Source organism: Calypte anna, chromosome 23 (genome assembly GCF_003957555.1).
Source record: "Calypte anna isolate BGI_N300 chromosome 23, bCalAnn1_v1.p, whole genome shotgun sequence".
Taxonomy (NCBI): domain Eukaryota; kingdom Metazoa; phylum Chordata; class Aves; order Apodiformes; family Trochilidae; genus Calypte; species Calypte anna.
The window spans coordinates 3840832-3868496 of NC_044268.1; the positions used below are offsets into that span (position 1 = coordinate 3840832).

Genomic DNA, 27665 nt, shown 5'->3' on the forward strand with positions numbered 1-27665 from the left:
AGGGATGAGGGTGGGCAGAGAATATGAGCCCCATTCCTTCCAAATCCAAGGATTTCCATGGGAAAGGCTTTGTATTGGTTACCAACCTCTCTGCCCTTCATCTTTGGAATGAAACTGCTTACATGTGACCAGTAAGCCTTCAGGAAGAAATTGGATAGACACAGAGATAAATGGAATACTCAAAATTATAATTTGATGCTGACAAAAACCTGTTGGGATGGATATTAAATCTCATGCTCCAGGGCTTTAATCAGTCTCTAGACTGGTGTCATCCTGCTCTCCAGAGACTAAAGGGGAGCAAGGAGGAGGAAATTCCTCTCATCTTATTTACAGATTCCCTGTGTAGCCTTTGAAGCAGAGGATGCTGAACCTTGGAAGAGCTGGAATGCTGAGCAAGGCAGCCCCTGGGTCTCCCCATCCTGGTGGGCTCTGTGGGGTTAATTGTGGGGTTAAGTGAAGCATCCCAGGAGGGTGGGGAGCAGCCTGGGACTGATACAGAGCAGCTCCCAGCATCCTGGTTGCACAGAGGAGCCTTTTGCTCTGCAAACTTCTGTGTGGAGTTCAGGGGGGTGGTGAGGAGTGAAAAGCCAGGATGGTGGCAGCAGGGCTCAGGAGCCTCCCCTTGGTGCTTGGGAAGTGTGTGAAGATCTTTGGAGGAAAGAAGCCAAATAAATGCCAAGTGGCTTTTCTAATGCCAAGGCATGGCTTTGGCTTGCTGACTGTGTAGGGAATGAGACGGGGTTTCTGACAGAAGATCCTGCCTTGCTTTGCTCTCTGAAAGCTGTCACTGCCCTTTTTTTGTTTTGTTTGTTTTTCAAAGCAGGAATTATTTCCCAGAGAGGAAGTGTTTCTAATTGTGTTTGAATTCCAGCATGAAAAAATCACCTAGCTGGAGGCTCTTGCAAAAGCCTGAAGTGCTTACTACTTTGTGTCCGTGGGCGTGAAGGATATTTTAAGTAATCCATTACTCCTTTCTTGTTCCTTTCCAAATGCAGCAAGGTCACTGCCTTCTCACCGAAATGTTTCAAATATTTAAAATTGAATTTGCAAGAAGAGTGAGAATAGTTTTCCTGTGATTGCTTTTTCCTTCTGGAGCTGCTTCTGTTGTGGGTTTTATTTTTGCCAGCGTAGCACAGATAAAAGTGTAGGATTCTCCTTGCTTTTCCCAGCTGGGATGGCTGGAGAGACCCTGCCTGTGTATGGGGACACAGCACAAGCACTTGGGGAGGGACAGCAGGTCCTGGGAGTGGGTCACAAGCAGGGAAGGGCCAGCAGCAGCTCCTTCCCAGCAGGACAGGGCTGGGACACATCCATTTCTTGGGATGTGCTCGTGGATGGCTTAGGAGCCACTTCTAGCTGAGGAAACACAGCTGTATGACCACTGCTGGCTGAAGCCATTTCTTTCCCCCCCCCCCCCCCCCCCCCCCCCCCCCCCCCTTGCAGGAGTGTTCTTCACCTTTCATACCTTTCACTTGGAGAATGGCCATGACTACCTCCTCATCACAGAGAACACCAGCTTTGCTCAGCCCCTGCAGCAGCTGACGGGCTCCCGGCTCCCGGCCCCCTTCAGCGCGGGGCTCTTTGGGAACTTCTCTGCTCAGATTCGCTTCATCTCAGACTTCTCCATGTCCTATGAGGGCTTCAACATCACCTTCTCAGGTAAGAACAGGGGTAAGCAAAGACATCGTTCTTTCCCTTTCCTCTCCCCGCTTTTCCTGCAAACCTTGGGAATCATTTTCTGCTGCTGTGACGTGTGATTTGTATCCCTCACTCCTCTTGTCACCCTAGAAAATTATTCCAGCACTGAACCACTCTCTGTCCCCAAAAATACTCTTCTTGCAGTCCCCAAATCACCAGATGTGGCAGTTTTGTGTGCCCAAATAGATGACTGGACCTAACCCACTGGAATTAAATCCCAGCACAAACATATTTAATGCCTTCTCCTTCCTCATGTGGTCATCTTTGCTGCTCTGTTTTATGGACAGAGTTTCAGCTCTAACCCTAGCCCGCGTTTTCCTGAGGTGTAGCATCCCTCTTTCCTCCTCTGTTTATCAGAGGAAAATCACTGCAGTAGTTGCAGCATTTCCAACTTGGGAAGCTGGGACAGATGGGATCTTTTGGAAGGCAACGTTGGGCAATCTGGAATTCCTGGATAAGGAGCAAGGCAGAGCCGGGCACTCCCCTTGTTTTTCTGGTCTCTTTTTCTTTTGGTTCCTTGCTCCACTTGGATGCTCATCTCCTGTCCTGGATGGAACACGAGCCATGTGCAGCCTAGGCCAGGTTTCTCTCAGCCCCTGGCATTGCTGGGGAACTGGAAGGAGGATTTCTCTTGCTGGGCTTCCTCTAATTGAGCTGCTGTAGTGGCTGAGAGGGCTGCAGGATCATCAAGGGCTGCAGGATTTGCTGGATGCAGAACCCTTCTCACCCCCAGTGCTGGTGAAGCTCTGGGTGCTGCAAGCTCCAGCTCTTTATGATACAGAAGATGCTGTTTTCTTTGCAATTCTAGGTTTGCAGAAGCTGTCAGTGTAGGTGCTGCTGGAGAGGGGCTCCCAGGCAGACACATTTGCCTATGCAGAACAGATCCTCCCATTTGTAAATAATCACTTTGCATTTCAGTCTCTGGCTGAGGTGTGCAAGGTGTTTAACTGAGTCTTGTAACCTGAAGCCCTACAAAAATGACCACTGAAGTGTCTGCCTGTGCACACATTCCAGAAAATGAAGTATTTACTGCCTGACTGCCCCGACAAGCCCTTCCCTGAGAAATCAGTTAATGGACAGAAGTTTATCATCCTGGTGCTGTTCTTTTCTCTATCTCAGCATACCTTTTAGTCCTGGGGGCAACAGCTGCAAGTTTGGCCTGCTGATGTGGAAGAGAAATAACCCTTTTTACTGTGGAGATGGGTGCTGATGTGCTCGTTGCCTTTGACAGACAGAGCTGTTGCCATAGATGCAGATAAAACCTGCAGCACGGAGGGAAGGGGCTTCCTGTACCTTTGTTCTGGCCTCTGAGGTTGGATTCACATATGATGCTCCATAGAAAGTAGTCAAAGTTTCCAATTAAATTCCATTTGGAAGGCTTTTTGCCTTAAAAAAAAAATAGTCTCAGTTATTTCCAGTGTATCTGGAGTCTTCTTTCCTACCTTGGAAAATGACAATCAGGGTCAGTTATATTTCAGGCTTCCTTTAGATATGTTTGTATGTACTTTGCAGGCCTGTTATTTTTCAGAAAATAACCCCCAAAAAGGTTTTACTTCAGGATGTTCAGTGGATGAAGGTGTGTTTGGCTATTAGCCACAGTGCTCCATGACCTTTCATTTAACAGCAGCTTAAATGCTCCCTGGCATTCCCCAAGCAGGATGCTGCCTTCATTCATTTTCAGGATTAGTAATGTAGAGGCAGCAGCAATCCCATCCGGATCAATTCATCTTCATTTGCCTAAACCAGAGGGAGAGTGAAAAAATTTTCCTCGTGTTCAGTCACCACTGATGTCACTTTCTTGTTTGCCTGACAAGAGTGTTGTGGCACTCAGACCTGTTGTGTTTTGAGCTGGTTTTAGTCGTGATCCTGGTGAGAGGCTGGAGGCTGCATCTTGAGAGTGAGCCCCAAGCTGGTCCCCACAGCTCAGAGAGGACACACATCCTGTGGGGATGCTGCCTTTGCAGAGCTTCACTGCTGCTGGATCAACCATTGGAGTTGTCCTGGAGTTCAGGGGTTGGGGTCCCCTCCCCAGGCAGAGTGGGGTACACAGTGTCCCCCTGCCCTGCTCTCAATGTCTGTCTGTCTGTCCCCTGCAGAATATGACCTGGAGCCCTGTGATGAGCCAGAGGTTCCAGCCTACAGCATCCGCAAGGGGCTGCAGTTTGGGGTGGGGGATGTCCTCACCTTCTCCTGCTTCCCTGGGTACCGACTGGAGGGTGCAGCCCGCATCACCTGCCTGGGGGGGAGACGGCGTGTGTGGAGTTCTCCTCTGCCAAGGTGTGTTGGTAGGTGGTCATGTGCTTTCATTTTGCTTGGTTGGTTACCCTGTGCTGGATGGTCCCAGTGGGTGGCACCCCCAGGAGATGGCAGCTTTCAGCTGGCAGGGTGGTTGGTGTGGGATGGGGCAGAGGGGACTGGGGGGAGCTTGAAGTCCTTGTGCAAGTGAGTGAGTGGTGAGCTGTGGGAGAGCTGCTGTCCCTTTTGGGGCAGTTCCTGTAAAACAGGGTGGTTTGATGACATCCTCCCATTGAAGCTCAGTGCTGTGAAGCTTGATAGTCCAGGAACACAGAAGCTGCTTCTGGGTGGGTGATGCCAAGCAATGCAGATCCCATGTTGGTACGAATGTGTCTGGAAAGCCCCCTCTGGCTTTTACCTTTCCCTTGTCCTTCAGAGGTTTCTTGCACCTTACACTTTTACCTTCCTCTCCTAAACCACTGCAAGTTTGTTTTTTTGTTTTGTTTTGTTTTGTTTTTTTGCAGAGCAGATCTCTTACCTGTTTTCACCCTGCTTGGTAGATTTTCCTGCTCTTTCTTGGTGACCTTTGAGGCCATTGCAGAGAGCGAAGCTGAGCCCTGTCCTGCTGGATGCATTTCCCAGCACTGCTTGGCACTCTGGTCCCAGGGTTGCATCATCCTGCTGTGACATGCAGCCTCCTCAGGGCATGAATAACAATCAGGTTGCAGGGAAAACTAATCAAGGGAATAGAAATAAAAAAAGAAGAGTAAGAAAGCTTTAAACTTGATCCCAGGCATCGTTGCTAAGTGGTCACGCTGGCTCCCATTTCTGAGTTCCCTGCTGCAGCTGCCTTCCAATCATCAGTTTTAATAATAGTTTTAATAATAATGGCCCAATATTCCCTGCCTGGTGCTCTGCACAGAGCCCTGGTGGCAAGGTGACAGCTTTGTCCACGATGTCCCCTCTGCACACTTGGGTCTCTGGGCTCTCCCTGGGGATAGGTGGCTACTGGAGATTTATCCCTTAAGGTCACAGGAGACTGATGTGGTTCTGCAGCACCTGCACTGTGCTGGTTTCCAGCAGCTTTGTGCACCATGGAGGCCTCGTGCATAGGAAGCAGTGAGCACCTGTGGAGGAGTCACCTGCATGTGTTGTGTGGCTCCAAGGTACACGTGGTCATTAAAACCTGGTTTTGTGTCTTTGTGTAGCTGAATGTGGCTCATCTGTAACTGGAACCCAAGGTGTCCTGCTGTCCCCCAACTATCCAATAAACTATAACAACAACCATGAGTGCATCTACTCCATCCAGACCCAGCCAGGAAAGGGGATCCAGCTGAAAGCCAGGACTTTTGAACTGGAGGCAGGAGATGTCCTCAAGGTAATTCTTCTGTCTCTAGCGATGGAGCAGTACTGTGCTGCTAAGGAGAGTGAGATCAGGAAGGGGAGTGATGGCCTAAATGTTTAGTGGAGTTAGCTGAGACTGACCTCTGGAAAATGCCACCCATGAAGATGTGTTTTATAAAAAAGTATGTCTAAAATGTAGTGTGTGATTTCAGGGAATCAACATCTCTGAACTACAGCAGCTCCCAGCAGTCTCTGGCAGCAGCACTGGGAACAGGGAATGTCCACAGCACAGCAGCCTGGTTCTTTGAGGCTTCAGTTTGCAGACAGATGCATGAGCAAACCCTGTATCTATTGAAGGTGTAGATGTCTTTCCTAGATCAGTGCTCTTCCTGCTGTGAAGTTTCTCTGGGATTTAGAAATGAGTTGGAATTCCAGGGGCTCTTCCTTTGTAGCTAAACTTTGGTTCTGATCTCCAGAGCTGTACAGGAGCATGAGGCAGTGTGAGGTTCTTGTCAGTATTGCTGTGTTTTTCAAGAATCAGCGCTGATTTGTCTCAAAAAGGGGTTTATTTTAGATGCAGAACTCCAGACCCAAGCTCTTCAGCACTCCCATACTCAATCTTGGATTAATCTGTGTTTACAAGTTCCAGGACTCTATGTAGAAAGAGACAAATCCAGGCTGAGTTTCTATTAACCACAAAGAAATGATTTTGCAGGAGGCATTAATACTGTATGATGTGTGTTGATGTGCTAAGCCATCTTCCCAGAGAACTCTCTCCTTATTTAAGTGCCATACTTCGGCACTGCAAGGTAGGTGTAATCCACATATTTTCAGCTCACAAATAACTGGGAAGAGAGAGGGATTTGCAGCTAATGCAAGGAATATACTCACTGTAAAAGAAATTATATTCTTTCAATAGGTTTGTCATCAACTTCTCATCTTCTCTTGGGGAAAGTTACAATCAATCTCCACAAGTGAGAAGTTGCTCTTTATCCCCATAGAGATTCATGTTATCTAAGAGAAGGAGGAAAAAAATAAATGTGGTTTTCTTAAATAATAGTGGGATCAAGGCTCATTTGTCACTTGCTGTAGGGAGAAATTCTTTCTCTCAGTAGCTGTGCTGCATCTTTGGGAAGAGCTTAGCTCAGAAAACCCAGGTGGGTGCAGTGTGAGCTCAGGTGGAAGGAGAAGGGTGTGGATGCTACAGGGTGTGAGTCCTGCTCCTCAGTCCCATCAAAGGGTAATTTCCCTGGCTGCAAAGGAGCTGCCCCTGTTTGCACTCATGGGTGATTTGGTCCCTGAAGTAGCAAGCTCAATCTGGTTTCTAGCTTGTGTTTCTTGTTCCTCCCAGGTCTATGATGGCAGCAATAGCTCTGCTCGCCTCCTGGGCTCCTTCAGCCGCTCCGAGATGCTGAGCACCAGCATCAACAGCACTTCCAGCACCATGTGGCTCGAGTTCATCACCAACAGTGAGAACACCAGTAAAGGCTTTGAGCTGCAGTTCTCTAGTAAGTCCTAGGCCCAGGTGCTCTTGACAGGTGGGAGCCTGAGGTCTGTTTCCATGTTACAGCAGCAGCACCAGAGGAAATGGTCCTTTCTGTAAAGATCTCGCCGTTGGGTTTGAAGTGGGGGAGATGATGATGCTGGCAAAGCTCTTGTGAATGAGGTGCTGCTGATTCAGAAACTTTGGATCCAAGCTGAGATACCAGATTTCTGGGATCTCATTCAAATATCAATTAGAAAAATACTAATTTTCAATCTGGTGGGTTGTTTTTTTCTGTCCAGCAAATGATTTTAAGAAGGAAATAGTAGCGTGATCCTCTGCTAATATCTCCTGGCTGCTAAATACCTGTTGAGAACAGATGCTCTTCCTCCCACTCCAGGTTTTGAGCTCATCAAATGCGAGGACCCTGGCATCCCACAGTTTGGCTACAAGGTCCACGATGAGGGACACTTTGCTGGCAGCTCTGTGTCCTTTAGCTGTGACCCTGGCTACACCCTGCGGGGCAGCCGGGTGCTGGTGTGCCTGACGGGGGAGAGGAGAGCTTGGGATCAGCCCCTGCCAACCTGTGTAGGTGAGACAGCTCTGGCTTTTAAAGCATCCTCGAGTAAGTACTTTGCTCGTGGGCATCACGCTGAGCACCCTTTCTTCCTCCTCTGCTGATCCCTGGGATGTTCACTCTGATGCTGATTGCACCCAAAGGCATTAGTAAAGGCCGTGATAAGGGGACTGCACAAAGCAGCTTCAGATGGAGAGCACTGATCTCTTCAAAGCTCCTACAAGCAGGCTCAACATGAAACACAGTGCTCCGAGCATGGATTTGACAAGGTTTCTCACTGGAAGAAGGCTTCTGCTTTTGCAGCCCTTGTCCTTTCACTCCAATGTATTAAACAGAGTGGCACTTTCTGATAATGGCAGCAATCAACATGTGTCCAGGGATTTGACAATTCGTGTTTATTGGGGAGCTACAGGACACCTGATCCCAGTGTCTCAAACATTTTAATTCCCTGAGTCTTTTCATAGCTAAGTCCTGAGTTCCCTTCTACCTGCAGCTCTGCAGAAGGATATCTTCTTGCTGGGAAAGTTCTGCTGTTAAGTTTTGTGTATCTCAGTGAAGTGCTGTTGGACTTTTCCTTAACAGCTCTATAATTAGGTGATGTTTCCAGGACATGGTGAGGTTCCTACAGATGTATTCCTCTGAGATCTCTGGCAGCCAGCAGGCTCCATCCCTGGTTTCTCAGTGGTGTGCTGGGACACAGACACTCTGTGTGCTCCCCCATGAGTTAGGACCATTTTTATGCAGAAACTCTCTGCTGAATTGTGGCCTCGATTATTGAGCTAAAAAGACGAATTTCAGTGATTTATGCATCTTCTTAACCCTTACCTTATTTACTACGTGGATCTTACATATGAATGGCCATGTCAGTGTGAGCATGTGGAAACTTAGAGGGTTAGAATGGATATGGTATGAAAATATAATCAAAATCCTCATTCTTTTGAGGTTGGTTTTGCAGACACACCTATGTTGGCTTCTGCATTTATCACACTGATGAATCCTTCAGACTTTCTGCTCTTTTCACCCCATGTGTGTGGACTGGGTAAAGCAGGGTGCTGGCAGGCTCTGCCTTTATCCACTACAAAGTTAAAAAGGTGGAGAGGAGCTTTGCCAGCATTCCAGGTGCTAGGGATGTGCACAGGAGTGCAGAGTTATTCTGATAACCCAGTCTCTGAGCTGAATTAAACCACTCTCTCTTTGTTTTGTAGGCTTTAAGAATCTCTTTAAATGGCAAGAAATACTCCCTGTTGTATTCGTAGGATGAGATTTGCATTGTTGCCAAGTAAGAACCCTCCCATGTCAGGAATCTTCTCACTAACCCATATGTTTCTTTCAGCTGAGTGTGGGGGTACAATCAAAGGAGAGACATCGGGCCGGATCCTGTCTCCTGGCTACCCAACACCCTATGATCATAATCTGAATTGTATTTGGACAATAGAGGCAGAAGCTGGCTGCACAATCGGGTGAGTTGGGCCAGGTTATTGTAGCTTGGTTTCCTTCCCACGTACAGCTTATTTTTCCAGACACAGATCAATAACTGTATAAGGCAAGTGGAGAGACTGCCCTGTCACTCTGAGAGTCCCAGCTGAAGGAACAAATGCTGGGTTTATCTCCTTGCCAGGATGGACAGAATTGGCACCACTTCTTTCTCTGAAGCTTTTTAGCCCTTTGTGGCCTGTGCCTGTGGCAGCTCTTGTGCAGGGAGTGCTGGAACCAGATGATTTTCTGTTGCTTCCTGTGATATTAACTTTATTAAAATAACATCTGAGAGCTTCTACGTGCCTGTGTGATGCAAGTGGTTTGCACCTCTTACCTCTCAATGGTGCTTCTAGTCAATGGATTTATTCTGGAGGTAGAATTGGGGTGGTATTTTCATTTTTACTTAATGCAGAAATTCTCCCCATGAGCTGTGCTCTTTGGTATGGCTCAGTCATGGATGGCTCCTGGTGTCAATGCCAGAGGAGGAGCAGAGCCAATGCAGCCTAATTCCTGCACAGGCATCTTCCAGTTGAAGTCTTTTTTTTTTTTTTTTCTTCTTCATTCTCCTGTAAAAGATTCTGAAGACTTTTGTAGGATAAAGTAGACAAGAGAGACCTTCTCTTCTTCCCCCCCCAAACAGTGTAACAGTCTGGCTCACCCAGAGCCTCCTTCAGCAGGTGACCTCCAGTCACAGAAGCTCTGTCTGGTTCTGTAAGAGTCAGAGCTGGAGGCTTGGGAGGTTGGAAGATGCTGCATGGTGGTGACACACCTTGGGGACCCCTCCTTCCACCAGGGCTGAAAGCTACCACCTTCTGTCCCTTTATTTGGCAGCTGAAACAGAACAGATGATCTCTGGGTAGTTGAGAGAGCACATTTTCAGTAACTTCATTTTTATGGTAATCCATTGGAAAAATAATCCTCTTCACGCATGATACAATTGTATAAAGCTCTCATTTATAACTTACATTAAAATTAATCACCAGAGCTTTTTGAATAAAGCTGTATCTGCACAGAATGAGTGGAAGGAGAGGAAGATAGATAAATTAGCCTGTACATCATTGCCAGGGAAGCTGATGGGTTGCACTTTCAGAGAGGGGATTAATTTTGTGCATGTGCAATCACACACGTGCACACACACATCACATCCCAACTCAGATGACTTCACCTACCTGTGAGACTCAGGGAAGAGAAAGGAAAAGTTGGGAACTACTGGGAAATGAATGAAACTTGTCTTTGAGTCCTGCTTGCCCAGCAGTGAGCAGGGGATGCACGATGAGAAGTGGCTGTGGTGTGTTCCCATGGGGCTGGGACCTCGGTGTCATCAGAGTTCACTGATGGGTCTGATCCTGCTCTGATGGGTGGTGCTGGACTGACAGGCTCATTTTTCACTATCTTATCCAGAAGTGAGAATATAGAGATGTCCCAATTTGCTTCCTTGGAGATTTCTGTGCTGGAGGGAGAGAGTGGGCAGCTCTGGAAACCAGTCCTGGTGCCCCAGACCTGCAGCGTTGGTGCTGCAGGACCAGGACCAGAACCAAGATGTACCCGTGGGTCCAGCAGCTCAAGTTTAGCTCCAGGTGGAAGCCCAGCAGAGTCAAGCTGGGGCAGGCAGAGTTTGGATGGGAAACATTGGCAGAAAAAGCCTCAGGTTGGTCAGTCAGGGTGGGGAGGGCTTTCCAAAGCTGGGGTAAGTGGCCCAGCAAAGGTGATGCAGATTGTCAGTCCAGAGCTGGTCTCTCCTCCTCTCTGCTCCTTGCTAAGCTGGGAGAACTTTCCCTCTCTCACATACAGTTCTTATGCATCTCCAAAACTCGTAATTTGATGTTTGCTGCATTTTCATGCATGTAATTGGGCTCATCAGAGTGCAGGAATGAAACTCATCCTCTCCATTGTCTGCTAAACCAGTGTCTCTGTCTTGTCTGATCTGAAGCCCTGCTGGGAACAGACTCAGGCTGACAGAAAAATCATGCTTTTTGGTTACAGATGTTGTATAGATTGATCTGCTCCAGAGCACACCAGTCTTCTTAATAAAACCAGCTATCCCAGTAGACTCCTTAACCAAGTGGTGTTGGACAACCTGTGCCTTGCCCCTTTGGTTATCACCTGGAAGCTTTCACCTGGTGGTGAAGCCCAACCTGGAAGTTGTTTCTTAAAAATAAATGAGGGCAGGGAGCTGCTGTGGGCAGCTCAGGTCCCGTGGGGAGTGGTGGTGGCAGATCCAGGGTGTCCCCTCACCCCAGGTCACTCTCTGCCTGTGTCTCCCCATTTCTGAGGTCTTCAGCACGAGTTTCCTTTGACAGTTTTGGCAAACTAGGACCAGTTAGCCAGAGAGCAAATGTAATCAGGCCAATGCACCCGTGGAGAACTGCTCTGCTCTGATCCATTCTTCTTTTCCTCGAGTTGAGATTTTTTTCCTCTTCGCTCAAGGTCTTTAGTAGGCAGATTTATGAATCAGCTCTTCTGGTTTCTGTCAGATTCTGTGAACATCATTTTGTTGCTGACTATATTGCAGTGGTTTGGGTTTTTTCCCCCCTCTTTTATGGTTCTAGCTGATTTATTTATGTTTGCCCTGGATAAATGGGAAAGCAGCCAAGCGAATGCTTCCTTGTTTTCCTCCATGGGCTGTCAGGGTTTTTAAGCACAGTACCTGATTGTTTTATTTTTTGCAGGTTTTCCTCAGTGCAGTTTATAGATTTCTGTCCCCATTTCAAGCTGGCATGCCTCTGGTTTCCCCCTGTCAGCCTCAGCTCATTGTCTCAGTGGCATTTCCCCCAGTGATAATGTGGCAATGAAAACCAGAGGCAATTAAATACTTCCTTCTAGTTGGCATTTTAAGTGCAGGAGTGAAAGGGACTGAACCCTGATGTATGGCAACCTTTAGTTGATAACTCCCCTGGGGTAACAGTAATAAAGAGAGTGTCTTGTGCTTAGATGGGGCTTCTGAGCCTGGAAGATCCCAAGGCTCCTTGCAGAGCCCAAGTCCAGATCCTTCCACAGCAGAGGTTGGTTTGATGGGGACTGTGATGTCTGCCCAGCTCAGGGAGCATCCCACCGGGGCTTGATGTTGGGACAAAGTTGGTCCTGACCCAGAGTGCCACCAGACCTCTCCTGGGCATGGAGGGAACCTGTGGCCTTCTCCCATCCCCTTAGGTCCATCGCTGGTGCAGGCTCTGGACTCAATTTCCTCTTGGTGGTCACTCCTGTCACCTTGGATTTCCATGGGGAATTTTTCTCATTGTTGTTTTTAATCCTTTCAGGACAAAAGGCAGAGATGAGTTTATGGTCTGACCTCCAGTTCCTTTTGCCACACAGGCTCCATTTCATGGTTTTCCACACTGAGGAGTTCCACGATGTGCTGAGGATCTGGGATGGGCCAGTGGAGAATGGCATCCTCCTAAAGGAGATGAGTGGGTCCAGCTTACCTGGTGATGTCCACAGCACCTTCAACTCTGTCATCCTTCAGTTCAACACTGACTTCTTCACAAGCAAGCAGGGCTTTGCTGTTCAGTTTTCAGGTAGGATTTACATTGCTTCCTCAGCATTACCCAAACCTGAACTCGCTGGCAAGTTGTTTCCAGTAATTCTACAAATTCTGATGGTGGGGAAATGACATTGTAGTGATCAGGGTAGCAGGAGCTGTGTGGGCTTACAGCCATTTTGCTCTGCTGCATTTGGAGATGGAAAAATCCATGGATTTTGTCCTTGCAGGTGAATTCTGTGCTCCCCTCTGCTGCAGTCCCCCTGGTGAGCTTGGTAGTGAGGGGCAGAGTCCATTGGGGAACAGATAAGAAGGCATTCCAGATATTTTCCACCACATCTCCCTGGGTCCTTTAGAGACAGCAGTCTGCAGGCAGCTTCCCCAGGCTGTCTGGGAGCAGTTGTTCAGCAGTCTCTGGAAACCAAGAATGCTTCAATTGGACCCCCTGAGACACAGATCACAAAAGGCTCTGTTGGCTGTAGGGATGTCAGTGCTCTCAGCAGCAGGGCATGGGATGTCACTGCAATCTGTCCGTGCCTCACCCTGCCAGCTGGTACCCGAGGCTCAGCCTTGCAAACCCATTCACTTCAGCTACATGAGGGGAAGGTTTCAGCAGCCTCCCAGAGATTGCCAGGATGCAGAACCTTCACTGGCATGCCCAATAAACACCTGGCAGGTGCCTATCTTGGGGATGGTATTAAACAAGGGGGTTTGGGTGAATGACACATGACTGTCTTGGGACTCAGACACACCCAAACATCAGAAATCATTCTGTCTCTCCCAAGCTTTTGCCCATATTTTTCTGTTGGGTTGTCTGGCATGGCCAGGAGATCAGGCCAGCTCTTTGGGAAGTTGGTTACAAGGCCTTCTGGGATGACCAAGATCACTTTGTGTCACCAAGCACAGCTCTGCTTTATTCTTTCTTTGCCAGACTTGTGTCTCAGTCTGCCAGGAAGGACCAGAAGGTGCTGCTGACTTGCTTATCTTTAGTGGCACAGAGAGCAAGGGATTTCCTCTGGCTCTTTGAAGAAAAGCTTGCTCTAAACTGCCTAGGTGTAATAGACTCTCATCAGCTGAGCAGGAAATAAGCTCTGCTCCTCTGCCTGATATGGAGCTGGTCTTTATTGAATGCTTCTGCTCAAAGCCTTTGTTCACAAGGTGTGACTGAGTAGTCAGACCTAAGCTCAGAAGTACACAGTTTGGGATCTTGTGAACTTTAATGATATATATATATAAGCTTGCAAAACTTCTATTACTCCAGGACCTCCCGTCCTGTTAAGCAGTTGTAGTGTTGACAAGACCTTGAGCTGTGTCAGGAGTGCAGCTGAGCAGGAGCTGAGGGGTCACCTCCTGCCTCAGAGGGATGAGGCCGTGAGACTGGGAGGGAAGCAAATGCATCTCTAAAAGGTCAGGCTTGATGCTTCACAGGGCTAAAGACTAAGTTGCTCCTGCCACTCGGGGAAAGTGAAAAGCACTGGTGGATTTTTATTTTTCAGCATGTGTCTTGACACAGAATTCCATAAAAATGCCATGTAAGATCAGCGGATGTCTGGGCTTCTTAAGTAAACATGCATGTGCACAATTATTCATCAGGCTTGCACTCTGTGTAGTGCACTTGAACTTGCTGTTCCCCAGAGCTTTTCCCAGCTGGAGTGGCAGATGCTCAGTGCAAAGGAAAATTCAGGTTTTGAGTATGTGGTGACTTTAAGGTCTGCTGAAGGAGCAGAGATGGAGAATGAAGTCATTACCTGGCTTAGTGTTCAGGGGCAGGGTCTAAGTACAGTCTGTACTGTAAGGCTGCATTAAATATGAATATATATATTAAATATATATTTTCAATACTCTTCAGTTTCTACTGCCACTTCCTGCAATGACCCAGGAATTCCCCAGAACGGGAGCCGGAGTGGTGACAGCAAAGAGGCAGGAGACTCCATCGTCTTCCAGTGTAACCCAGGGTACACTCTGCAAGGGGAGGCCAAAATCACTTGTGTGCAGATTGAGAACAGGTTTTTCTGGCAGCCAGACCCTCCCTCCTGCACAGGTAGGACTACACATCCATCCTTCCTTTGCATTGACTTCCCTGTCCTGTTCCACTGCAGGAAGGGGCTGAGTCCTGCCTGGTGGTGTGGGATGAATTCCCATGAGTCAGGTGCAGTTTGACTTGGAGATACTGGGTTGGGTCCTTTTTTAACAGAAGCCTGGAAATCCTGTTTTAGGAGTGATAAGCTCTGTGAGAAAGCTGAAGGCAATGTCTTACTCTTTCCCTCTATTTAGTGACAAAGGATTTGGAGGGATAATCAGTGGCCAAGTGATACCAGGTTTATAGAAACTATGTAAGAGGCTGAATAATCAGAGCTGAATTGGAAAATGGGGTGAAATTTGGGCCTTGGATTTTATGTTTGTATTTAGCAGTTCAAAGGTATATTCATGTTCTTGTTGTACAACTTCTGTGCAATGTTGTCTGTGCTGGAACCTCGGCTGAAGCAGCCCCCAGAGGTTTGGGCTATTTGAAGTCTGCATCCCGACCCAACTCCAAGCAGCTAGAAACTAGATTGATTTCTGGTTTAAACCCTTTGGTAATTATGGGTAGGATTTTCAAAGAAATCAGAGGGTGTTGAAGACCTTCCAAAAATCAGTCTGTGCATGCACCCTGTAAAAAGCTCTTGTAACACCTCTGCCTGTCAGCCAGCCTTGTGAGATGCCTCTCTGTCCCTTATCTCTTCATACATCTCTCCCTTCCTGTACCTTACCTACTATTTTTTACCTTTCTCCAAGGCAAAGCCTCATCCATTTGCTTGATTGCCTTCCAGCTCCCTGTGGAGGCATCTTGACAGGTCCAGCAGGGGTGATCCTGTCCCCGCAGTACCCAGAGCCCTACCCACCAGGGAAGGAGTGTGACTGGAAGCTGACAGTCTCTCCTGACTTTGTCATTGCCCTGGTCTTCAATGTGTAAGTACCCCAGAGCTCTTTGCTCCCACTTCCCTGGCTGCCCCTGAGGATGGGGAGAGGTGGTCCTGGTGCTGGGTGAGCTGGGTGCAGGTCCTGTCTGGAGGAACCAAAGCAAATCCAGTCTGGTGGGACTGTTCTGTAGCCCTTGGGTGTCTGTTCCCAGATGTTGCCTTATTCTGGGAGAAGATGCACGTCTGTCAGCTGCAGCTCCTCTTTGATGGACACGTGGTTCTACAGAACATAACCACGTAGCTGGTGCAGCACAGGAGGCTCCTGCAGCTCCCCTGGCTTGTGCCTTTGTGCTCTTGATGATACCACCAGCCCTTGATTACTTATGGGTGGAACAGAAAGAAATGTCTCTGCCTGGCTGAGGAGCTGGTTTGGGGCAGGAGCAGTCTCTGTGCCTGTACCAAGAATGTCTTGCTCTCCAGGGGCTGCTCTGGAGCGTGCTCATCCTTCAAGTGCTCTGCTTTTGGCTTTGCAGCTTCAGTTTGGAGCCTGGCTATGATTTCCTTCACATCTACGATGGACCCGATTCCCTCAGCCCCCTCATTGGAAGCTTTTATGGCTCACAGCTTCCCGAGAGGATTGAGAGCAGCAGCAACAGCCTCTTCCTGGCATTCCGGAGCGATGCCTCGGTCAGCAACTCCGGGTTTGTCATTGACTACACAGGTAAGAGCTGCCCCAAACACCTGGGATTGCACCTCCACTTTCTCCCAGGTTAAAACCCCCTCGCTGAACCACATGGGAGAAGGTTTAGGTGCACTGAAAACCTCTCTTGGGGCTGTTATCCCACTGGATGCTTTACTACCAGAAAGCTCATTAGGAGACATGGGAGGGAAAATGGGGAGCTGGAGAGGAAGGGGAATGGGGGGCTGGGAGAAGAGCCAGGGATCTGGGGTGAAGAAGAGCAGCTTAAAAGGAGTGGTGTGGCTGAGGATCAGTCAGGTGTGGCTGCTTCTGGGCTTTCGTTAACAGAGAAGAAAAGTTTGGCATGTTGTGGTTTTTTCTTTAAAGACAATTGGAAGAAGACTCCCAGCAAGTATGTATTTGTGTGCAGGATGTATTCTGTGTAATCTTTCTTGCTCCACACTGAATTTTTGATAGTTCTGTCTTCTCCTTAGCGAGCAGAACATGCCACTACACTGCAGATTGGAGCTTTCAGAGCACCAGTGTGCTGAACTGCTAACTGGTTATTACATTGCCATGGATTTGAGATTTATTCTTGGCAGCAAGAGCAGCTTTGCCTGAGAAAAGGAGGTGCAGACACATATACCCAATATGGGATCTTGGCCTGAATTCCTGAAACTGTCACTCAGGAGTGCACCAAATGATTGGGTGTCTGTGTCAAGAGGAGAGGAGCATGGGGGTGGGTGCTCAGCTTCACTTCAGGATTCTAAAGAATCCCTTTACATACTCACTAATAATTAGTAAAAGAAACATAATAGTTCAGGGGTGTGTGTTCCATTAGAGCAGTGTTTTCTTTCTTACTTGCTTGAGGAGGAAGGAAAAGGTTTTGGTGGCTTCATCTGTAGTTGTGAGAGACAGAACCAGTGGCTGGGGTTTTTCCCTGAGTGCTTTTAGCTCTCTTTCTGGAGGAAGCTGAGAAGTGACAGACCTGGCACTGGTGTTCTGGGAGATGGAGGAAAAAAACAGGAAGGCTTTGGCAGGGTGATTGCCTTGTTTGTGCATAGGGTAGGTGGAAGAGTAGAGTTTTTACAAACTGTAGTTAAAAATATGCTCTGAAAAGCTGTATCTGATGAACTGATCTTCTGCAGAATGATGAAAAGGATAAAAAATCTCGGGGAAAAAAACAGGGCTAGAAATAAATAGTTCTTAAATCCTGCTCTGGCCTGCATGGACTATTTCACAGCATGGAGTAAAAAGTATGGATGGCTTTAGGAGTACTGGATGGGTACCAGTGTGGACATGGCTTTGCATACACTTGAGTCCTGGTGAGTCTCCTTGGCCCAGCTGTGGGTGCTGTGGGGATCACTGGTGCTGGGCTGCTGCTCTGTGTGCTTGGGCAATTCTCCCTCCTACACCCTGCTCCTGGTCTGTGGATGCTGCTTCTGAATCTACCTGACCAGAGGTTAAATGAGAATGAAATGGCAGTTCCTATTAGTTATGCTGATCAGATGAAGTTCCCTCCAGGAAAGTTATGAAATAATAAGACAAAGATGATCAGCACTGCTTAGGATTCAGGAGATTAGAAGTTCTCTGCTCTCATTAGAATTAATTCTACTGAAAATTAAGTCTTGGGTTTTCTTCTTTCCCCCTTTATTTTTGGGCAGCCAGAAAGTAGTTAACAAATGAAATCTCATTAAATTAAGTTGCTTTTGAAATCTGTTTTTCTCCTAAATACTCCTACAGCGTTAATCGCGCCTACACGCTTCCCACAAAGCCAAACTGCTGGGAGAGAAGAATGAGGCTTGAAGTTTGCTCATTAATTTAAAAGGAACCTGGGATTTAAGTCTGTGAAGTGGCAGAAAATAGAACTTTGGGGAATGTGAGGAAGGAGAAAAGAAGTGCAGGAGGGAAGCTTGTGTGGAAGAAAATCAAAAACGGACCTGGGCTCCTCCAGCCTGGGATCCCAAGCAGGGTTTGAGGGCACCATCTCCTCTCCACCACCTCGTTGTGTTTGGTTCTGCAGCCTCTACCCCCATAGCTCACCTGTGTTCCAAACACTCTTAATCACCTTTGTAGTGGGTCTTGGTAGTGTTTGGGGCAGAAGAACCCAAAGCAGCCATCTGTCCATCCCCTCTTGATCCTGGAATCTTCTCTGGGAGTGGGGCTGGATCACAGCTACCCCGTGTCAGGTGGATTTCAAACAGCCTCAGCACTTCATCTGAAAGTTGTTTTGGGGGCAATGGCTCTTCAAGAGAAAGTTTTCCTCTGGGGCCAGGAGGAGTGGAGAAAACAAGAATGAATTTGGGTTTCTTTATGCTGGGTTTTGCATAGACAGTGAGGGTGAAGTGGGAACGCAGCAGTGCCAGGGGAAGGTGTTTGAGGGCAGATCTTAAGCCAGGCAGTTTCCCAGTTTATCTGGGCTGATATAGAGTGCACCAGCAGGATTTCTGCTGGATGAACCCTGTGTGCCCCTGATGCACTGCCAGCCATGCAGCGGAATGAAAAATCAAACTCAGGTCACTCAGGAACCTTGGGTTTGCTGAGGTTTGGGTTGCTGCCTTGGATTGATTCACAGGGTCAGGGGAAACTTAATGCAATAGTTTGGGGTTTCAGCTGGGGAGGAATTTGTTCTGGGATGGCACAGATGTTTGGCTCAGGATGGTTGCTGGGAGGCAGACAGGCTCTGCTCAGGAGTCCTGTTTAAGTTCTGCTGAAGTTGTCATCATCCCTAGAAATGTCCCTGTTTGCAGCACCAGCTGAGTTCCTGTTCTTTCTCTGAGAGCTGTGCTTGGGGCAGACTCACTGGAGCCCAACAAGTAATAGTCTAACAAAGCAAAAGGGTCAGTTCCTGATAACAAAATATGAAGGTGGTTACAAAACAAATGCTTAAACACAGGGAGGAAAAGGCTTGCAGCAAACATGGAATTTATCTTGTGTTCCAGTTGTTGCTTAAGAATTCTTTTTAGCCTTTCAGCTACAGGAAACTGAGATTTCAATCTCAGCATCTGTACATGTATTATTTTTTGAACCAAAATAATATTCTAGTGTTGTAGTTATACTTGGGAAATTTCTGGTTATGGAGCAATGCTGGGTAAGTTAAAAAAAACTGTTTCCAGTCAATTTAAAAGAGCCTTTGGCATGAGGGACTTCCATTCATCTCCATTGCCAGAAAGAGATACCAGAGACTCTTAAATTTGGTCAGGAAAGAGTCCAGGCTTGGCCACTCGTGTTTGGAACAGAGGGTGGGAGGGAGTTTCCAGGTTGGATGCTCCAAAACGAGAGCTTTTCTCACACTTTTTTGTGTTTCCTCTTTCTGTTGAGGACCAGAAGTGAAGAGGCGTGAAATTGAAAGCAAATGAAGCAAAACTGATTGAGTTTCACCCTTCCAAAGGAATGGAAAAAAACCAAAACACCAAACCCTGAGCCTTATTTCAAATTTGGTTTAATTTCACCAGACCTGCTTTGCCCATCCTGAGTGTATGAACATCTATTCAGCATTACTTAGGGGTTATTTAAGGTGGAAATTCCCCAGAGAAACACAATTCTGTAAAACCCATTGCAAAGCAAGCTCTTTACAACATCCAGCCCTGTTTGCTGGTGAAAGAGTCAGAAGTGGGAGATGCAGCCTGAGCCTAGACTGAAGTTCACTGAAAATGGAAACTGGCTCTGGTGTGGCAGCATCCCAGGGTGCCAAAGCTGCCCCTGGTCTCCTAAACTCTGCTATAATTCGTCCTGTCTTCAGTATATGATAGATGTTGTTTGAAAAAAGTAAAACCAAGTGTTTTTCCTAGGCTCTAAGGCTTAGCTCAAGGCTTGCAGGTGTTAGGAGAGGTGGAGTTCAGGATGTGCTGCTCCTGGTGAAGCTCTCCTGGGATGTGCAGATGAAAGCCTGACCTCATGGTCCAGGGGCTCATGCAGGCTTTGAGTTTTCCTTGAGAAAGGAGAGGGGAAGCACAGGAAATTCTGTGCTGTCTGTGGGCTAATGAGCCAGCTCTCATGGCATTTTTGTCTTAGCTCTTTTCAAAACATTTGGCAGCCTGAATCCATGTTAATTGGGACATCAGGGTAAAGCCCTCGATTTCTGACGCATCCGAGTGAAAATAAAATGCTAATTCTAAATGGGCAAGTGGTGCTGTGCTCACTTCAGAGCCTAATAAATCAAAGCCTGGGAAAGCTGTGGATTCCCCACATCCCTCGATGAGTCTTTTGCTGTCACCACACAACCCAACACTTCCTTAAAGTTGAGCTGCAGCCTCCTGCTGAGGCTCATCGGGGCAGCAGCTCTGCAGATCAGCTGGAGATCTGTAGGACTGGAGTGTCAGGATGCAGCATCCCCAAGGTGAGTGGTGTCCCAGGGGACACAGACCCTCAAGGGAACAGAGAAACAGTCCAGAATGAGGAAAACACAACAAAAGCAGTGGGGCTGCTGCTCAGCTAAAAGCCACTACCCACTTTTTTTTTTTATTTTATTTTCCCAGCAGTTGACAGGGTGACTTGTGCACTGAATGTCACTGGTTTTCAAAGCAGGAGGAGAGACTGAGATCAAGCACATGGCTGAGACAGCTGACAGCCTCAGGCTGAGGGTGGGAGCCTCATGGACAGCTTGAAGCCATATCAGCTTGTGAGATGAAAGGCACTGAGGCTGCTCAAAATAAGGAGAGAGGCATGAAGTGGTCAGAAGGAACCTGTTGGGTGCAGCTTTGGTATGAAAGGCTCTGAATTAACAAGGCAGAGGAATAAACACTCGTGGAGTGAAAAAACACTTTGGGAAAGTGGAAGCATTTGTTCTTCCAAGTGGCTTGTGGGCTCTGGGCCATGGAACTGCACCGTGCTGTGGTCACTGATGTGCAGGAGCATTTGCTCACCCTGGGGGCTGTGACCTGGTGCCCTGTGCAGGAATGCCCCAGTAACCTCCAGTGATCTGAGCTGATCAGGGAGCTGAGGGCTTTGCTTTCCAGTGTTGTGACTGTAAAAAGCTTTTTGGTCCTGATATCTCACTCAGCACTGTTAGGATTTGTGTCAGCAGGACACATGTGGGAAATAATGGCTTAAAATCTTTGTTGACTTCTTTTATCTCAAGAACCCAAATCTTCTCCATCATGTTCCAAGTATGGAAGCTCTCTTGTCAGTGCTGAGGTGGGTGTCACTTCTCTGGATCAGATAACCTGGACCTGGCTGTTAATGGGTTGGGGAACAGCTTTGCTCAGGGCAAAAGGGTCTTGTCCTGTCAAGCACCAGGACTTCATGCCTTAAAGCTTGCTGGCAGCAGTGTGTGATGGGCTGTGAGGATGCAGGGAGGGTTCACCAGTCTGTGGCTTCCAAACCAAGGACCTGGTGGTGTAGGAAGAGGCAGTGGCTGATGCTGGTGGAAATGTTCCACATCCTTTTTAGCCCGGTTTACCTGGGTCACTGCCTGGTGCTACAGCTGTTGTGTGGAGCAAACCTTAGAGCTAATCTTATTTTTCACTGCAAACAAAGAAACAAAAGCAAGATCTAGGGTCTCCACTGTTTTCTGCTTTTCCCTCCACCCCTTCCCTAAAAGCTAAAAGCCCATGATTTAATGCTTAAACACATTATAATTGTTCACAGACCCACTGCTCTCAGAAAAGCCCTCATCTTTAATGAGCAATTTCCAAATGACAAAAGAGCAGGATTAATCAAAGCCTCTAATTATATTTCATGCAGAAAAAGAAGGAAAAAAAAAAAGAAAAAAGCCCTCAGAAGAAGAAGAAGGAAAGAAATATCCCAAGTCTTGACAGCTCTGTAGTCTTTACTGGAATTTTCATATGTAAATGGGGTTTTTAACTCTGCAGGGCATAGTGAACAGAGAGAAAAATGTCTTCATTTTGTCTAACTGCTTGTAATCATTTTGCCATAATTGCAGCCATGCTGCACATCTGGTGAGTCAACCAGCTAGCACATGGCACTGTGCATTTCCATGGTGGGAGCAGACAGGAATGATGGGTGCCAGGGAGATAATGAGAGCAGATGTAGCACATCTGAACTACCTTGCATGTCCAATCTGTGCTCCTGTGCCCTGCTTTGCAACCTCTCCCCTGTGCAAGGGAGGAGACTGAGCACAGGCAGTTGTATCAGAGCTTTGCCTCGTTGTTGGGATTTTGGGATCAGTAAACAGGCATGTGAACTGGAGCCTGCCTTCTCCCAGTGTACTTGTGCAGAAGCTGAGCATCAGAGAAGGGTTTGGAGCAGAACCTGAGCTGTAATTCCCCAGGTGCAGCAGCGTGGGGGAACGCTGGCAGCCTGAACTCTGCAAGTGATAACAGTCTTTACAACACGCTTCAGTGAGATGACTAGATAAGAAAACCCCCAAAAAAACCCATGCCATGGACTGTAGTTTTAGAGCAGCTTTATCAGAGCTTTATAAAGATCTTGGCCATTCTCTCTTGCAGAAAATCCCCGGGAGTCGTGCTTCGACCCTGGCTCTGTCCGGAACGGCACCCGAGTGGGCACGGATCTGAAGCTGGGCTCTACAATCACCTACTACTGTGATGGAGGGTATGACATTGAAGGGGTCTCCACACTGACCTGTGTGATGGGAGGGGATGGAAAACCCACCTGGAACAAGCCTCGCCCGACCTGTACAGGTGAGGCCCCAGGGGAGGTTCCTGCCCTTTGCCAGGAACTTCAGCAAAAACATTGGGATGAGTTCTGCCCAGAGCTGCTTGCAGAGGGTCAGAGATGGTTTTCATCAGCATTTCATAGTTTATCATGTTTTTTAACATTCTAGGGTGAGGAAGAGCTGACCTATGAGATTTCTTGTGCCTTCTTTTGAGAAGGAAAACTGGACAGAGCAGATTATCTGAGAGACAAATCCTGTGTCCCAGGGCAGGACTCAGGAATCCACAGAAGTGTTTGCTTAACCTGCTCCCCAGTCATCAAAGCATCTGCCTTCCTGAGCAGGGTCTGAGTCTACTGAGAAGACAGAAGGCAGCTTTTGTTTGTTTGTTTGTTTGTTTGTGGCTTAATGAGAAAATGGTTGAAATGATGGGTTTGCAGCCAGCCCTCCCTCCTCTGAGAAGCAAGTCAAGAGGGGGCTGTCAGGCTGTCAGGAGTGAAATCTCTGACTTGCCAAGATGCTGGTGGGGAGGATGGATGGAGCTTCTGAAAAGAGAAGGAGCTCATTTCCTTTGGGTCCTGAGCTTTCAGATGAGGTGGAGAGCAGTGCAGACCCAGCCCTGTGCAGGTCCTCCCTTATCACCAGGCATGAACTCAGGTTAGGATAAACCTGATTTTACTGAATAAGAACTTAGAGTGGGAGCCTCAGAGCTTGAAGAGGAGAATTGCTCCTGGCTGGAGGCTGCTGACAAGCCCAGCCTTAGAGCAGATGTCTGGAGGGATCTCAGGGGTTTGATGGCTTTGGGCAGGGTCTGCTCCATCATCTTATCTTGACTTTTCTCTTCCAGCACCCTGTGGTGGTCAGTACACAGGCTCAGATGGTGTTGTCCTCTCTCCAAATTACCCCCAGAACTACACCAGTGGACAAGTCTGCTTGTACTTCATCGTGGTGCCAAAGGACTATGGTATTGATTGGAAAAGCTGTCCTGCTGTCGGTGCAGTGCTGATGTTTGGGGGTTTCTGGTGTTGTTTGAGCAGAGCAGTTGGGTATAAATGGAGATAAGGGAGATGTGGAAACACTGAGTGGCACTGCTGGGTGTTGATTACACTGTGTGGTCAGTCAGGGTGATGGGAGTTTTCTGGATTTCAAAATGTTGTCAAAAATGAGGGGGCCAAAAAAGCCAAACATGATAAAAAAACACCATCTTGTGATTCCTCCTCCAGTTCCTGCACTATATCCTGTCATGCAGACTTGAAAACTTGGCAAAAAATAATTCTGGTGATTAGTGCTAGCAGCAGGCTCCGAGGACCCCCCCAGAGTACAAAATGTATTTACCATAAACAGATGCTAACTGTGGTGCTAAGTAATCTGTGAAGAGAAGGACATAAATGAATACTTTTTTGGGTGTCCAGCTATGGGACTTAGGACAAATTTTTATATTTAAATAACATCCAAATTAAATTGTAAATCTAGATCCATTTCAACAGACCAGCATTGTCTTTCTAGAGTCTGGTGCTGCTTAATTTTGGTCAGAGCTTGAACACAAAAATGATCAATGATCTAGAAACCTTTGAGACATCAAGCTGGATATTAATCCTGGTTAACATATTTTCCTGTTTGAAGGGAATGTAAAGTTCTTAAAGAGCACTTGCAGTGACAGCTCTGGCAGGGCTGAGTTCTGTTGTTTAATGCTGCTTCTCAGTGCATGGTATTGATCTGATCAGTCCCTGTGGCCTCTTCAGTTGTTTGTGATTTCCTGTGCTAAGATTGCAAGGTGTGAGATGAGGATACCATGCTCAGACATCAGCTGTAAAGCTCCTTTCACTCCAGTTGCCTCCTGCCTGTGTTCATGGGGCTGAAGCCAAGTCCCTGACCAAGCTGTAGAAATCCTGCACTGCTCCCCTCCACCTCTTCACCCAGGCTGCTGTGGCTGATCTTGATATTGCCTTGAGAAACACAATAACTGGGGGGCTAGACAGTCAGGATCTGCAAGTCTGACTGCTGCCTGTGATAGGATGACAGCTAAATTAGCTCCTCTTCTCCTCCTCCTGCCTTTCTGTAGCTTCATTAAAACCAAGCAGGGAAACCACAAGCAGTGACTGCTCCGTGTTTCCTGCCCCACTCAGATTCCATGTCCAGCAGGCATCAGGGTGTGCTAGCATCACCTCTTCAGTGTTCCCAGCATCAAAGCTGTGCTGGGAAGCTTGAATGTGCAAGAAACAAATGGCATAGTTTGGTGGGGGATGAATTTCCCAGCAGGAGACCTCTCAGCTTGTGAATCTGCAACTGGGCACTGGCAGCTTGAAAGCACAAAGCTGGGAGAGGAGACAAACGGGAGGGAAAAATCTAAGTACAAGTTTGGGATGAAAAAACACTTACTATATTCAGAAAAACAAAGAGAACTAAGTAAAATCTCTTGGCTCCAGCAGAAAAAATGCTGTGATCCTCTCATTGTTATCTTCTCCCTTTTTTAAGCTCTGCCTGCTCCTGGGTGTGTGTTCCAGGTGTGCAGTGAGACCTAGAGCACTGCCCAGCTCCATCCTCAGCAGTCTCTGCAGACTGATAATAAAACTGTGGGTGTCCTCTCTCCCTAGCAGTTATCCTCCCTGACCAGCGAGGTCCAATCTAGAAATTAAGGTATTCAGGACAGGGATTGTTATTTTGTTCAGGTTTTGTACAATACCTGACCCACCGGGAGCCTGCTTCGTGACAGAGGTTCAGTACAAATAATAAATAATAATTATCAGTTGGTGAAATTGCATGCCTGATGTTACGTAGGCAGGCAGAGGGGATGATTCATGTAAGAATCCCTTTTGGTCTATGAATCAGTGCTAGAGCTTACTGGCAAGTGAACATGGGGGAGGGTGGTTGCTGCTTCTGTTATGCCTACTCTGTGGATAAATAAAGGGTTCCTGTCTTCCCGGGCTGTCAGTCGGGCCCTTTTTAATCTCTGCCAAGCTCCTGAAATAAAAGCTGCTGGAATCCCTGGGCTGGGCAGACCCCTGAGCACCCTCCCTCTCTCCTCAGTGGTCTTTGGGCAGTTTGCCTTCTTCCAGACTGCTCTCAACGATGTCATTGAAGTCCACGATGGCCCCGACCAGCAGTCCCGGCTCCTCAGCTCCCTCTCGGGCTCTCACACAGGTAGGGAAATCTCTCTGTTAGTGCTGGGAAAAGCAAGAGAAAAGACAGCCTGCCAGGGACCCCCTCTCTGTGCAGCCCATCCAGGTGGCCACTGCCATAATCTCTGCCTCCTCTTTTCTCTCTTTCCTCTCACACAGGTGAATCGTTGCCATTGGCTACCACCAACCAGATTCTCATCAAATTTAGTTCCAAGGGTCAATCTACAGCCAAAGGTTTTCATTTTGTCTACCAAGGTGAGTACAGCTCTGTTCTGGAGATGTCCTCGGGTTGGTCCCAAGATGATGGTCAAAAACACAATGATGTCTTGAAGTATCCTGAACAGATTTTGGCACCTGTGGTGCCTTGCCCCCTTTCTGTCTGAATGGGAAACGTCACAGGAGATGAAGCCGTGGACTTGCAGGGCTGCCTGGCTCCTGTGGGTGCTTTGTGTTCACATCTTCCCTTTGCACTCAGCCTCAGCCCTGGCACATCCCAGGATTGGTATCAGCAGCATCTCTCTGAGCCGTGGCCTGAGCACACTGTGAGCTCCTGAGATTTCAACCCAAGCAATTCTTCCCACTGGTGTTTTAGCACTTCTCTCAGTGTAAGCAGCTGAACACTTGTCTGGCAGCTCTGTAAAATGCTTCCTCGCTGCGTTCCACAGGCTCAGCTCTCCTGCTGTCAAACTTTTGCCCCTTGATCCTTGCAGTAACAGCTTGCATTGCATCGGGTGAGTCCTACTTGGAAGTTTAGTAAATAGAAAGTGATGCACAAAGAAGTGGGAGAACAGAAGGGTTTTCTCACTCATGTTATCTGGGGTTCAGGCACCAATATTACTGCAAAGTGGGGACAGGCAGCAGGGCTGTGCCTCCTCCAGGGGCCAAGTGAAGGGTGGGTTGGATTTTATAGTATCCAGAGATCCATTCTTCTTGAATTTTTCTCTGAATTATTAACAGTTGTAGTTCTGATAGTAATCCTTACAGGTGTCAGCAAGGCAAAGGTTTTGATGGAATCAGTACCCAGTGCCTGCTCCCCCTGCATCCCCAGCCACACGCTCTGCAGTGCTTGCTGTGTGCAGAGCACAAGTAACAGACAGAGCCAGCCCTGGGTCTGATCTGCCTGGCCACGCTTTGCTGGGGTTTATTCTCATATTTACAGAAACCCAAAGCCCCTGCCATCAGTGATGCAGGTGAAGGAGCTGCAGCCTGCAGCTGTGTGTCCAGAGCAGAGCTGTGGGGTGAAGCACACGAGCAGGGTTCTTTCTGTCCATGGTCTGGGGAGAGACCAAGCTCCTAAGTCACAAATAACTGAGCTGGGGTTGTGTGAGCAGGGCACAGATCCAGGAGTCTTTTGGCTCTTCTGCATCTGCATCATCCTAGGTGACTCCTTTCTGCCTCTCCATTCCCCTTCCCATCCCAGGGATGCTTCAGCTTCTTGCTGACCATCTTATGTGCTGCCTTTGACAGGGGATTTGACATTCATCTCTCCAAATCAAATTAAAATGAAACAATGTAGCTAATGTGCTTATCACTCTGCATTTTCTCCCTCCCAGCAACTCAAGCATTAAGCACTAATAAATTGTAACACAACTCAGAGAAAAATAGGAATTGATTTCTTCCTCAGCAACAGACATTTCTCTGCCTCATTTTCCCCCCCTCACTTATCTGTCAGACTCTCCAGCTCTTTCTGTGACTGTTGTTTCCAGCACTGAACAGGAGTGCAGGGAATTTCAGCAGTTGGTGATGCAGCATTACAATGTAAATTCCTTTTTTTTTCTTTCTTTTTTCCTTTCTCATGGTGAAGAAGATTGTTTAAAATTGCTGTCCTTGAGGTAATGAAGCTGAGCGAGCTGAATAACCTCAAGGGCTCTAGTGTTACGTGGCAGACCAACTTTGTGGAAAGTCATTGCTGGGTGCCTCGGTGTCCCTATTAAGAATGACCTCTCTGATGTGATGATGACAAGTTTGGATGAGATGGAAGGCAAATGGTCTCATCTTAGAAAGCACCCATGCCCCTGGAGTCCTATGCACTTTTATTTCAAGTATCTCTTGAATTGATAGAAGTTGGAGTGGGAAATGTTATTCCTTTTCCTTCTCAG

The 27665-nt window shown here is 47.6% G+C and overlaps 1 protein-coding gene across 1 annotated transcript in view; it reads left to right on the forward strand.

The window, feature by feature from the left end:
• Positions 1-27665, forward strand: part of CSMD2 (CUB and Sushi multiple domains 2) — a 235890-nt gene that overhangs the window by 149906 nt on the left and 58319 nt on the right. The window contains 14 exon segments of the mRNA XM_030464359.1: positions 1444-1659; positions 3795-3983; positions 5142-5311; positions 6629-6785; positions 7161-7352; positions 8671-8797; positions 12126-12328; positions 14141-14332; positions 15102-15240; positions 15725-15912; positions 22281-22475; positions 23295-23411; positions 25475-25588; positions 25726-25821. Coding sequence (XP_030320219.1) covers positions 1444-1659; positions 3795-3983; positions 5142-5311; positions 6629-6785; positions 7161-7352; positions 8671-8797; positions 12126-12328; positions 14141-14332; positions 15102-15240; positions 15725-15912; positions 22281-22475; positions 23295-23411; positions 25475-25588; positions 25726-25821 — 2295 coding nt within the window.